Here is a 14,149-nt window from a genome sequence, read left to right on the forward strand (position 1 = left end):
GGGAAATCAGAGAAGACGTGTTTTTGCCCTAGATAATAGAACCAGGAGCGATAGCTGTTTCACAATGCATCTTGCCTTAGTTGCCCACTGTGATAATTATTAGGCAATTCACACTGTGCTTCCCTACACTGAGGCACCACCTTGAGGTTATCCTCCAGCCAGCTCTGCTACCTATCCTTAAACCTGTAAACTTTGTAGCTGAGTAGTCCTCAGCCATCCCTGCACCATGGGCAACCGTACTGAGCAAGTGCTGTACAGCCAGTAATGTCATTCTTCGCTCTTACTGCTGATTAAGAAACTCTGTTTACTAACACAAGTTCAGAGCATGGACATGTAGGTGTACTTACAGTAAGCCCTGTCTGTTCTCTCATGTATTAGCTGAGATGCCCATTTCATTCATTTGTAGGTGCTTTAAATGTGCAACAGCACCAGCGTGATTTCTGGGGGTGTTTTTCTCCTATTCAGCCCTATGCGGAGGCAAAGCAAGCAGTGGCCTAGAGTGGTAGAGGATGACAAATTGTCTGTAGCCTTATTGCTTACTTTGCCTCGAAAGAGGAGCTGGCTGCTGTCACTGCCATTGAGGAGGGGAATGGTTTGGTGGGACAGCTGCTGGTGGGGGGGTAGGGAAGCCCTGCCCCAAGACATGCAGTTGCCATCCTGCGTGAGGTCCCTCAGCAGCAATAGAAGCAGCAATCCCTATTTTCCAGGGCTTTCCCTGCCTCTCCTCAGCGCTGCCTCTTTCAAAACACAGAGTTTGAGTGATCCCTGCACAGATGACTTGGATTCAGTATGTGACAAAACTCTCCATATACTGATGTCTTCTCAGAAAACTCCCCAGTGTGGAAAAAAAAATCTGGTGCCCAAAACTGTAGGTTCACCAAGACTATAAATTTGAGATTGGTTATGGAATACTTATTCCATATGTTTTGTATTTTAAAGAGGACTATGGAAAAGTGAATAATATTCTGTAGAAATGAGAGATCCTAAAAAAAAAAATCAAGCCAATGAAATATAAGCTAATGTTTGCCTTTCAGGATTACAGCTTGTGCCATGACCATGAATAAATACGTGGAAGAAAATGTTTCTCAAAAATCCTATACGACAATAAAGTATTTCATGAAGATGCTGAGCAGTGTCAGTGAGACTTTAATCTTCATCTTCATGGGAGTGTCTACAGTTGGGAAGAACCATGAGTGGAACTGGGCCTTTGTTAGCTTCACCCTCCTTTTCTGTTTAATCTGGAGGGCACTGGGTAAGCAAGTCTCAGGCTATGCGTCAGTATTCTTTGCAAGTGAAACTTTTTACTTCTTCCCAAGTAGAAAATGCCAAAATTTAGACAGAGTCCCATCAGCTTGTAGAATGGTCTTCTTATTTGTAACATGTCCTAGATCACAGGGTCAGCTTCCACCTTGCCCCAAAATGGAACACGAAAACCAGTTTGGTCCTGATCCTGCCTATCTAAAGTCAGAGGCAGTCTGCTTGTTAATCAGAGCACATGTATTTAAGTAAACATTTATTTACAAATAAGCAAATTTTGCTTAAAAGAATTAACAGTTGTACAACAATTAAACAGCTTGTGGTTCTTTTTTTATTTATGTTTACTACCTTTGGGATTTTCCCAGTCATTGGCATAAATGGCATCAAAACAGGCAATGCTGTAGTTGAAGTGTTGTTCAGGTATATATTGTGAAGAAAAAAATCCTATAAGAAACTGCTTGATCCATTCTGAGTTTGCAGTACTAGCTATACTCTGATCTGCCTCTACACCCCTACTTCCAGCTCCCAAGTCTCCCTCCAGTGCAGAAATCTGGACTATTTTCCCTCCTGCGCCTGCAACCCCGTCATTAATACCTTATGCTGAAAAGCAGCCAAGCAGCCTGACTGCCCCCCAGCTCCTGGCCCCCGTGCTTGCTCCCTTCACCTGCCTTTACACCTTTACTGCGGTCTGCCACAGCCCTGGAGCCTTTACCTTCGGTACACTAGCATGCACTGGTATCTTCTCCCTCTATCCCCAGTCCTGCATCCTTCCTGTCTGTGCAAATAAAATTGAGTGAATAGGAGTTTGCAGGATTCAAAGCACAGATTGATGGAGGTGACAAACCAAAGTGTTCAAAAGCACCTCAAATCCTATTAAAAAAAAATTAGGAGTCTTGGTCTGTACTGACACAGAGTTACTGCTGTTCTAGAGGTGCAGAGTCTAGCAGATAGCTGTCTTGTGGAGATGAATTAGCTGATGTAGGTCCTAAATCCAGCTGACCTGAGGTGGTTAGCTCACTGAATATGTTTAAGATGATGCTCCTTAGGCATTTTAAAGTTTTCTTCCATGGTGCTTTCAAGCTGTTAAGTAACATTTCATTTCTTCAATAATATATAGGTAAGAAGCAAATAAAAGTGTTTTAAAAGAAATATTAGTATTGTAGGGGATTCTGTGTAATTTTAATTACCCTTTTTTCCCTCCTCCCTGTATTTCTGTTTTTTTTTCCTCAGGTGTTTTTGTTCTGACTCAAATCATTAATGTGTTCCGGACAATTCCTCTCACTTTTAAGGACCAATTTATTATTGCCTATGGAGGCCTCCGAGGAGCTATTTGCTTTTCACTTGTATTTCTGCTTCCTCCTGCTGTGTTCCCCAGGAAGAAATTGTTCATCACTGCTGTTATCGTGGTGATATTCTTTACTGTTTTCATTCAGGTAATGCCTTTCCTCTTCTGGACTTTCTCAGACAGGTTGTAAACAAGCAGTGGGTAGAAAAACAAATGTTCTGACTTACTGGAAGGAACATACTTGAAGGTACTCTCCATGGTCATAGTTTTGAAAAAAATGCTATGCAGACCGCAGGCAGGTAGCAAAAGTATGCCAGATATTAAGTACTGATGCTAACATGTAAGTAGTATTAAGCATTTAAGACCAAGTGAGGTTGGAGTAGAGATAAAAAATAATCTGGGTACAGCCCCAGCATTAATTCCTTGTTAGAATATTTAAAGTTATGCATTTACTCAGGAGCTCGGTGTTGGATACCGTGCACAGTGAGCAGGGGATGGAAGATACTGAGGGTACTGAGAGGTGGACTGGAGTGTGTGAGTCTGGATGTTAGGCAGAGATGCTGCAAACCAACTGGACATCTATCCAAAAGCACCAGGTGTGTGGAAGAACATGAAGAACTTGTCTCTGGTGTCAACCTGGCCATGGAGGCCTGGTCAAGAGTGACCAAGAGAGAGGGAAGTGACTGAAACCAGCAAAAGGCAGAGGAGTCCGAGCCCCTCAAATAAACATGTCAGGCTAGTCATTATCCAGAGCGGTGAGAGAGATGTGAGAGGCTAGTACATGGAATTTCTGGTCTGTGGAAAAGAAAATATTTTTTTAGCCTGCCTTTTACATGGGTAAAGGTGCCATGAGAAGTGGCAAGTATCTGTGCTCGTGCTCGGGAAAGGGGAAAAGGTGGCTGGAGCAGCTGGAAGTCAGTTGACCTTAGCATGTAAGCTGTGAAAGCTGATTTGAAGGATAGAATAATTTAAAATATGGAGGTAAATGGAATATGTTATGAAATGCAACATGGTTTACCAAAGGGAAACCTGGTATCATTCTTTGATAAGGCAATTTATTTTCTAGAGTAATCTCATCTAACTGGACTATTGTAAAATCTTTGGGGAGGGGGCTACATAGGAGATTGTTAGCTTAACTACTCGTTAAACTGAGGTTTAGATTGACATTAGGATGATTGTAAAGTGAATGAGGAAAGAGCTAACAGTTTCTCCTATAAAGGGAAATAGAAGCATAGGGTCCTTTGAGTCAGAAAGGACCTCTGGGGGTCTCTGGTCCGACCCCATGTCCAAAGCAAGGCCACCTTCAAAGCTAGGTCATGTTGCTCAGGGCCATGTCAAGTTGAGTTCTGAATATGAATGGAAATTCCCCAGCCTCTCTGGGTACCTGCTCTAGTGTTTAACCACCCTGGTCAGATAACAGGCTGACAAGATGTTATTAATGGAATTCCTCAAGGATGGTTCCTGGGGATGGTTTTGTTTAATGCTGTTGTTATTGACCATGGTACATAACTGTAGGAGTTTTTTGTTGCTGGTGCTTCTTGACGATAGGCTTTGGAAGGTGTTCTCAGGGTGACAGTGAGATGGGGTGTCATGTAGAAGAGAATAACTGAGGGCTAGGGGATAGAAACAGAATGAAATTTAACAGTAATAAGTGCAAACGTGTTCTTGCTAGGACTTTCTTACTAGGGATTTCTTTTATGAGATGGGAACCTTTTGTTTCAAAAAAAATAGAAAGGGAAAAAGACACAGGTGTACTAGTTGATACCAGGGTGGAGTTTAAGCCACTGATGCAGTGGGGACAGAAGAAAGGCAAATCTGATCTTAAGACATAGTGAGATAGGTATTTTCGTGAGAGAATAGTGTCATGTTCTAGAGTGATCATGGGACTGGTAAGCCTGTCATGTGAAAGGAGACCAGGATGCCTTGGCCTTAGCGAAATGAAGGGGAAGAGGGAATATAATTACTGTTTATATGAGGGAGTGAACACCAGAGAAGGAGGAACACTGTTTAAACTAAAAAGACAAATGTTGGCACAAGAACAAAGTGGTACAAAGTGACCATGGTGCAATTAAGAAGCAGCTTTCTAATTATCAAAACAATGAGGTTCAGGATGAGTGTTCCAGTATGAGCAATGGGGCAAAGAAACCTAACTACTTTTAAGATAAAGCTCGATTCACTTACAAAAAGAAATATGTGTCTGGCATAGCAGGGACGGATCTCAACACCATGAGAGATTCATTCCTCTCCTCTGTGCCCGTGTGCCTATACAAATAAACTAATTATGTCAATTCTGCCACAAATAATTGTTCAAAACCATGATATCATTCTGGGATAGCCAAAACTTTTTGTTCTTTCTCTGAGAATAGTCAGGCAAGGACACATATTTACAAAAAGTCTTAGTGTCATGGGCCTTGAGTAACATACTCTTGACAGATCTTTGAGTGCGTGTTTTGGAAATAATGACCAAAAAAGAGACTTTATATGTTTGCTTTGGAATGACAGGGGGTTTATTTATTAATTCAGAAAAGAAGTGAGGGTTTTTCTAATACACAACAGAACTGAAAAAAAATTTAAAAATACTGTGGATGGGGTAATTGACGTATTCCTGATGGGGTTTGTCAGGTTGCCCCTCTTGGACCTCTTAGCTCTAGAGAGACCCTTACTTCCTTCTATTGCATTAGTGGAGTCTGTGTGCTGACAAGGACTTTGTAGCTAAGTGCAACACCTGCTAATCACAAGAGTGATATATATATAATTATTGTGTCTGGCTGGATTTTGGAGTTTAGAAGGTGAAAGGGTATCCAGAGCTAAAGGGGTATCCACAGCCATTTTCAGTGCTCTGACAGATGGAAAAGACTGAAAGGCTTTGTTTTTTCTTTATGTTCATGGAAAAAAACCCAGAAGTATTTGCCTTTTTTTTTTTTTTTTTCACAGGGAATAACAATTCGCCCACTGGTGGAGTTTCTCGATGTCAAAAGGTCAAATAAAAAGCAGCCTGCTGTCAGTGAAGAAATTTATAACAGGGTATGTTGCAGCTTCAGTGTCACAGATGAAACCCTCATATAGATGAAATTCCTAGTGGCTTTCAGTAAGAAAAGGATTCAGCATACAGTATTAGAGAGACACACGCTCTTTTAAAGATTTCTTTTTGATAGCCGTTATAAGCACAATAACTGTAAAGCTGATATTTAACCTTTGGAAATCATCAAAAATAGCATTATTTTAGAATCTTCACTTTCTCAATTGTTCAACTCTTGAGGTAAATTAACTTTCTGTAGTTTGTTTCACATATGAGATATGTGTTCTTTTAGAACTTGGCTACATTAGGATAGCTTTGGCAATTTAATTACATTACATCGCATTTGAGTTAGTCTAATTAAACAAATGCAAACTCCTCCTAAACACACTCTTAAACTTACTTAACTCTCACATCATCAGCGTCTTTATGGATTTGTATTTGGTATGTGTATGTCTCCAATATTGCAGTTTATTAGCCATGCATATTCTTGAATGTATTTCTCCTTGCAGCATATCTGTGGCAGGTGGTTTGACATTCTAAAAATGAGGAATAATAAGGGCCCCGTTCAGCAAAGAAGTCAATTTAGGCACCTAAAAGCCTGTCCTTTTAGAGGTTATCCTTTGGACATATCTACCAGGATTTCCCCCTGAATTTGAGACCCCTACTATGGTACTTGAATTAAGAGCAAATGAGCTGCCTTTGGGGATTGAGTGAGATCTTAGCTGAACTGATTCACCCTTTTGTAATTCATAATAGACTGAGAAGACTGTGTTTCTAGTATTAGGTGCTCAGGATGCTTTGAGGTGAGTGTAGATCACAGTCCCCTAAAACAGGAGCTCAGGACCTGATGCTGGGTATCTCAGCTCTGTCCTGCACATCCCGAGGGGACAGTGCTGATGCGGGGAGCTGCTGCCCGCTCAGGTTCTCTCCTCCGCAGAGGAGGAGACCTGGTTCACTGTCAGGCCTGGGGAAGTCCCTGGAGGAGTCCCAGGCATAGCCCTAAGTGGTTAAGGAACTTAAAAGAAATGAAAATATGGGAAAAAATAGTTACTTCCAGATTCAGCCAGGAGCTAAGCAAGACTGACATTGAGGAAATTAGCAGCTAACTTCTGTCTTTTTGGGGCTGTGAGCTAAGGAAACTCCAGGGGAACAAAACAGAGTCTGACTCTGGTTAGACTGCATTTAGTTAAATGGAAGCATCACCCTGAAGTCTGACTAGACTTTTCTGTTTTGAAGTTATAAACTAATAATATCTAAGGGCAAGCCAAGTGATGTCTATAAGTTGATGTAATGAACCAATGTTTCCCCTTTAGTTCTTTGACCACGTGAAGACTGGAATAGAAGATGTGTGTGGACACTGGGGTCACAACTTCTGGAGAGATAAGTAAGAATGTCATTTAAAACTTTTGTTATACAGGAGGGGCTATACTGTCTCAGCAGCAACAAATGAAGGCTGTTGAGCATCAGATTTCATTTTCAGCATTTTATTCTTGAAAGCGGGTGGTTGTTTTTAGAACGTGTGGGTTACAAAGGAAAAGCAGCAAAACAATGTCTTTTTACTAAACCACAAGCAACTAGAACAAAATCTCCAGCTGGGAAGAAAGGCAGCTGTCTGATCCCAGGGTAAAGGATTGCACCTTTTGAGGGTGCATGTCCTCTCCCTGCTTCTGACTGTTTCAGAGCATTTCTTGTATGTCTGCTGAGCCTTTCATCCCATCCGTCTTTCCTTCTGCAAATTGTACATCTCTGTGGTGTTAAGTGAGGGGCTAGTTCTCAATTTGATGGGAAACATACAAAAGCTTTGGGACTTTCTCTAGAAAGATCAAGGCACTAGCTGGCATGAAGTGCATGAGAGATCCTAATGGCAGGCAACTCCCCAGTTCTTGATGGTATTATTTAAGACTTAGTGTCAGTTAAGAAGGTTACCACTGGCAATACCTGAACAATTCATGTTTTCAGTTTAGCTGCTGAATCAGCATCATCATTGGTTTGGATCTAACTCCCTTTTCTCAGAAGCACACTCTTTTACACTCAAATCTGTTAGACGTAAAGCATGGGCATTGCTCACCCACCTTCTACTCACTGCTCCCACAAGGATTTAAGTGTTTTCTACAAAGAGGAATAGCACCAGCAGGAGGGGCTGAGAAGAGCCCTCTCCAAATGACTTGAGGGCATGACAGTAAGGACACTCTCCTGACTGCGTGACATAAGTACAGCTTTCTTTTACTCAGCCTGGTTCTCTTCCAGTCTGTGTGAGATCTTTAATTAACAGATTATGGAGCAAAGGAGAGTCCCACCTCTTCATGACCTTCAGAAACATTTTTGACCCAAATTCAAGAATAATTTCAGAATGGCCCGAGGGCAAAATATTTTCTGACAAACAAAATCACCCCAGCTGTAATCAATATTTTTTCACTAAGCATCCAAGAGGGTTGCAGTTGCTTTAGAGGAAGGGAGAACTTCCAAAATTTTACAAAAGCAGGCTAAAATTTCAAAGGAAAAGCAGCCGGTGCAAATTTAGATCTTTTATTTGTTATTACAGTAAATATTTAATGTTCTCTTTGTCATGATGAAAATGGAGAATTAAAAATATTATTGTCTAATAACATAGAATACCTAAAAGTTAAAAGTTGCTGCCAGGGACACTGTCCATTTATGTATTAACTAAAACACAGGTTAAGTTTGTCTATCTGAAGCAAAGATGAACTTGACCCTTTATTATGTTACTTAGCAGTAGGCTATTAATATGAACAGACACATTCCCAGGGAATAAACTCCTTCACAATTGCGTTAGCTAGAGTATATTGGCTTTCCTTAACTAGGCACAGTAAAAATTAACTGGTTGGGTTGGTTTGCCTCATGTACAGGTTTAAAAAGTTTGACAATAAATACCTGCGAAGACTTCTGATACGGGAGAACCAGCCCAAATCCAGCATTGTTTCTTTATACAAGAAGCTGGAAATCAAACATGCCATTGAGATGGCAGAGAGTGGAATGATAAGCAAGGTCCCATCGTCGGTGTCGCTCAGGTAAGCAAGCGATGCCAGCGTGGCCAAGCATTTTGGTTGGGTCACATAATTTATTTCACAGCCCAGTCTGTAGGCAGGAAAATCACTTCGACTCAGGGCACTTTGTGTCCAAATGTCACCGGAACAGTAGGTGTATACGAAAGACGAGCATTTTGCTTGCAGCTCACACACGAAGCGCTCGGTGAGCTGTGCTTGTCCGGAGCGTGTAGTTTTACAAGGGCAGCTGCTCACAGGAGCATTGATTTGCCATGTAGAGCAGAGCTGGACTTGAACCAGTGCCTGCACATCTGCTGCAAGTAGCTACGGGGGAAGCCTGAGGGGCATTTTGAAAAGTACCTTAATCAAATTTACAATTTAATGTCATTTATATAAAATTTTGGAGGCTAAATTTTGAGCCTTACCAGTAACTAAAATGAGATCAAGGTTTCATTCCTCCGTGTTACATTTTTACCTGTTCCTCAGTTGTTTTGAAATGTTGTTTCCAACTCTAAAAAAGGAAATATTTCAAATGCAATTCCCAGTCATAAAAATAAAAACATTCTTCCTCTGTCTCTCTCTCCTGTATTTTCCTTTTTTTATTCTGCCACAGTGAATATCATGAAGGAAAAATAAAGCCACTTTCTCCCACTGAAATGGAAAACATGCGAGAAATATTAACAAAGAATCTCTACCAAATACGACATCGAGTAAGGATGAAGTTTTGCATACTTAAATATCCCACTGCTCTTTGAATATACTGATTACCTTCCTGATGTATCTTTGGGCTAGTGCAGCACCTACTGTACCACTGCATAATAATTAATGCTGTTACTTACTTCTATTGCCTATGAATCCATTTCCTATCACATGTACAGCAACGTATTCATACTCCTTTACGTAAATAGCTTACCTGATCATATACTATGGATAAAGATTAATGTTTTTGTTTTGGTATTATCTGCAATATACTTACATTACTTTAAAAGGATCATAGGTGCAAATTCAACCCAACATTGCCCCACTTATATTAGTGTTTTGTTCACTTCATGATATGGGATTAGCTTTCCCATTTGCCTCCAGTCGTCAAGTTGTTTGTATTAAGAGCAGAGGTGATGAGCTGGAAAAATAGTGAAATAAAAGCAAAAGGACGTTTCACATTTACCCTCCTGTGGCTAAGTAGTTTGAATGCCTGAGCCCTTGGAAAACATTCAAAAGTAGAGCAAGCTTCAGCTTGCTGGAAGTAAAAACGACTTCCCCCAGGTGACTCATCTTATCGCTTTCAAATGTGCGTCCTCTATTGACGTATTGACTGAGCTAGTACAATGTGGGGGTAAACACTGTATTAAGCCAACTTTTTCCAATTTCTCTTTCATTATGCATATCAGCAGGTTAAAAAAAAAAACAACAAAAACCAAACCAAACAAAACAGGTGCTTGTGAAGCAGATGACTAAAAAAATGCTGGCATAATTACTGCTCTTGTTCTTAATCATCTGCAATATGATTTTGTTCACAATGATTTATGATGCTTATTAAAACATTCAAGCAAAAAGCCTGTTTTGCACTGTGCATATAGTTCAGCACATTTGACATTATGCCTTGCAGAATGTGACCACTGCTTTTATATTTCAGACAATGTCATATAACCGACATAGCCTGGCTGCAGATGCAAACGAAAAGCAGGCCAAAGAAATTCTGATCCGTCGCCGGCACAGCCTTAGGGAGAGCCTGAGGAAAACAAACAGCCTGTCAAGAGAAAGACCGGTACTTGCATTTGAGTTGTTTTATAGAAAGCAGGTCTTTGTAGCTAAATGTCATGGAGAAAAAAATCTTCTGAAATGCAGAAAAATTAAATCCTGAATTTGGAAGATGACTGCACATATAATGTCACGCTTACACCTTGAGTTGCACCCGTGGGCCCCTTAGTTTGTGTTGACCCCTTCAGCAAAGGTTCAGTCTTGTAGAATGATACGGGAGTGGGATCTGCTGCCGTAATTTTATCTCAGAGGAGCTGAACAGGCTCTGTAGACAGTGTACTTCTAAGGGATGGTCAGTAATCTCTATCAGTATTTTGATGAAGCATGGATGATCAAAGTTGAAAATGACTTTGAGATAGACAAACTACTTACAGTATGCTCCAAAATATGAGAAAGAGAACTTTTAATTGAGTCAGTCAGAGTGAGCTCTTCATTTGAAAAGTGTTGTGGGCTCTTTAGTATTCAAAATGTAGCCAGGACTTCTGGTTTTGACACAGAACAGGAAAACCCCCTCCGCCTACAAGAAATGCTGTGGCATGATAATATGTGGCTCCCTGAGGCAATCCTGCAATACCTTCCCTGTAAACTTCAGACCGTATTTGAGTGGAGCACACTGATTCAGCAGGGAAGCTGATCCCCCGAATCATCTTCCCATTCTAGGGATCAGGGAAATTAACCATCCTATAGATATGTATTCCCATGTTACAGGAATACTTAGTGATGGTTGTCTTCATTGATACAGTTGTCCTTCAGCAGCTGAGGCTGGAATGATGTCTCCAATAAGTGCTACATCTCATTTGTGATCACTACCCGGGCTACTGTGGTGTTAATTGTGACAATAAGTCTGTTCCTGAATTATTTTTTTCCCTCTCAACCACAGTTACATATGTTGTCTTTGTCATACAAATAAATGATTTACTAGGTGGAAGAGACTCAGTAGGACTGAGATGTTTTTGGGGCAGGGAAAGGAAACAGGGTGTCTGACAGCTTTTTAAAATGCATGGGCTGTAATTTCAAAAATATTTATCCTTGAATAAATCCACCACAGAGGGAAGCACAGTGGTCCTGAGCAGCACAACAGTATCCAAAGAGGAAAAATGTCTCATGGAAAATAAATTTCCTTTCAGGTGCCCTCTGAGTGTGCAACAATGAATGGTACAAGCAGGGGAGAGCTGATAGACTGTAAAAGTTTTTAAAAATCTTTGTAACAAATGTAAGAAAGGAAGCTCTCGAGAGATTTTTTTAATTTAAAAAAAGGCAACCTGTCCTGGAAAGCACCTCTCATGTTCCAGGAAGTATGAGGTGTGCTCTGCACCCAGGGCTTTAGACTTTAGTCCTGGGAAAACAAGGATTTTATGCCCTGAACTGGTAAATGATCATGCTGGTGCCTAACTTCCCCATGAACTTCAGTGTGACTAGTCAACTGTATAAAGTCATTTATATGTATAAAGCGCTTGCAGGATCAGAATACAGATTAGTTCTTGTACCTGAGCTTCAGTCTCAACCTAATTTTTGCAGCTGACTACTAAAAAGTTTCAAACTGGAGTTGCATGAAGTGATGCCATGCTTGCAGTGTTTGCCTTCCTTAGGAAAACCTGTGCAGGTAAGGTTGAGGTTAGAAAGCATACATTTATAGGCTTTGATCTCAGAGGGCATATCACTAGGCTTGCCTTTGATGAAGCTGCTTGAGATTACTCAGTCTTTACCTTAGCTAGCACAGACCTCAGCCAGCAATCAGCGTTAACTTGAGTGTGTAGTAAAAGATCACATATTAGCTAATCCCAAACTACTCTCCAGCCCTTTAGCTACATAAACCTGTTCAAGCCTCAGCCGTGTATCTTAACGTACATTATGCAGGTACTTCAGTCTGCAGTAACTTAACATTTCTTATATTTCTTTGCACGCAGGCTGCTGCAAATACAAAAAGATTCCTTTCACTTCCTAAAAACACTAAACTCCCAGAGAAACTAAGAGTGAGAAATAAAACATCTTCCAGAGGTAATGAAAAATTCTCTGCTGTCTCTTACTGTGCTGCAGTCATTTTGCCTATGTAGAAGGAAAGTTTTTCCAGGGATGATGTAGAGAAATCAGCACATTAATTTTGAAATAAATATTAAATGTTTTATGTGCATGTGCTTTCATTCTGGAGTTAATACCTTCATAGCATATTTCTAGGTGTTAGATATTTAGCAGTGATCTTACAGCATTAAAAGCGATGGATCCTAAAGCGTGTATTTGAATGCAGAGAAATGCCCCAGCAAGCAGAGTCTTGTGAGGCTTTCTCAGTTCAAATGCTGTAGTGGCATAGTCCTCCCAGCACATCTCCTCATGTGAGCAAGCAGCAGCCTGAAACACTTCTGCACCAGAAACACTGCCATGGCTCATTCTCCTTGTCTTTATTCTATAATGTCCAGATCTCCCTCTTGGATTATGAGCCTATTTGGTTTCTTTTCTCACTAGGGTCAGGGTAGAGGACACTGCTCTGAGAACCAAACCAGAGAGGAGAAGGACATGAGGCCTGGTTTCTAGTTCTCATTAAGAACTTCTCAAAATGCTGTGGTTTACAACCAAAATGTCAATTTTTTTTTTTCTGCCTAAACTCACAAATGTTTTATATTGGAGTTCTTGAATTCTAACCACAAAAAAAAAAAAAAATCTGGGCGAAGACAACCATTCGTTGTGAAAACCTTGCCCAATTCTGTATTGTATATTACTTTTGATTACTACCGGTTGCATTACCATGCTTATACCATGCTCGGGAGCATTTCCTTTCATGACAAGCAACCATCAAGATCACTTGCTGGGAAGGTTAAATCTAGGTACAATCACTAAAATATCTTGATCCCCGCCCCAATTGGTTTCCCACTCTTCCAAATTAATTTAGCAATATACCATGGTTTTGTTTACATGTCTGTTAATAATTACATCTTGCCTCTCCTGAATGTAGAATGCCTTTTATTCTGTAGTTGTGTCTGTAGAGGTCACCTACTGTCACCTAGCATTAAAGAGGAAATGTGCCTCCAGATTATTCAGTTGTCAAAGTATATTATTTGACATATTTAGGGTGGGGGGAAGCCTGCAAACACAGTTTGATGAAGACCTTCCTTGATATATAATTGTCTGGGTGAATGGACAATTACGTGGTGATACATTTTGTTGACCCCTTCCTCACCTTTTTAAAAGAAATAACATGTAGCCTACTAATGGAAGTTGTTCTTATGACAGTTGCACAATACGCAATTCTTTGCTTTGATATATTTAAAACCTCAAAGCTGACTTAAGTCTAAGAACAAATCTGAGGCATTCATAAATGATTGTTAGAATGATTATCAAATGACCGAAGCATGCAAGTTTTGATGAAGATGTTAGTTGATTTAAAAGAAGTCTTCTGGGGAAAATATATGCAGATATACACCTCCAGAACATTTCCAGATTGGTTTACTTGATTGATAGTGATCATTTAAGAATATTCCCTGAATGATTATGCTAGCTTTCCCTTGACCATTTTCTACCCTGCTGTGATGGGGTGAAGGAGTCTGCAGCACTTGCAACCTGTGAGATTTGTCATGTAGATTTTCTTTGAGATCTTACATTCAGGCATATTAAGGATGAGATGTTCCTCCCATCTGTACATTGACCTTGGGAGATCCTTTGCTTGGTGGACTATTGACACTCCTTTTCCAAAGTCAAGTTTCTAGAGCCCCTGTACCTGTCATGCTCTGGAAATGCCTCCCAGATTAGATTTCATGGGATGTGAGGGTGAGAAATCTCATTTCTGTATCCTGCTTGGACCCCAGGTAGCTCAGAGACACGTTTTTCCATGTC

General features: G+C 40.5%; 1 protein-coding gene across 3 annotated transcripts in view; it reads left to right on the forward strand.

Moving 5' to 3' along the window:
• LOC104019399 (sodium/hydrogen exchanger 2) overlaps positions 1 to 14,149 on the forward strand; it is a 34,795-nt gene that overhangs the window by 17,822 nt on the left and 2,824 nt on the right. For 2 of the 3 annotated variants that reach the window (XM_087759573.1, XM_087759574.1), the window contains exons 4-11: positions 1,035 to 1,252; positions 2,488 to 2,690; positions 5,477 to 5,566; positions 6,875 to 6,945; positions 8,429 to 8,590; positions 9,180 to 9,276; positions 10,200 to 10,331; positions 12,232 to 12,322. In XM_087759573.1, the coding sequence (XP_087615699.1) occupies positions 1,035 to 1,252; positions 2,488 to 2,690; positions 5,477 to 5,566; positions 6,875 to 6,945; positions 8,429 to 8,590; positions 9,180 to 9,276; positions 10,200 to 10,331; positions 12,232 to 12,322 (1,064 nt within the window). The remainder of the gene's footprint in view (positions 1 to 1,034; positions 1,253 to 2,487; positions 2,691 to 5,476; positions 5,567 to 6,874; positions 6,946 to 8,428; positions 8,591 to 9,179; positions 9,277 to 10,199; positions 10,332 to 12,231; positions 12,323 to 14,149) is intronic. The other variant, XM_087759575.1, reaches the window with a different exon arrangement.

The sequence above is a fragment of the Nipponia nippon genome, unplaced genomic scaffold (assembly GCF_047370975.1).
Source record: "Nipponia nippon isolate SJK-2023a ecotype South Korea unplaced genomic scaffold, ASM4737097v1 scaffold_2, whole genome shotgun sequence".
NCBI lineage: Eukaryota > Metazoa > Chordata > Aves > Pelecaniformes > Threskiornithidae > Nipponia > Nipponia nippon.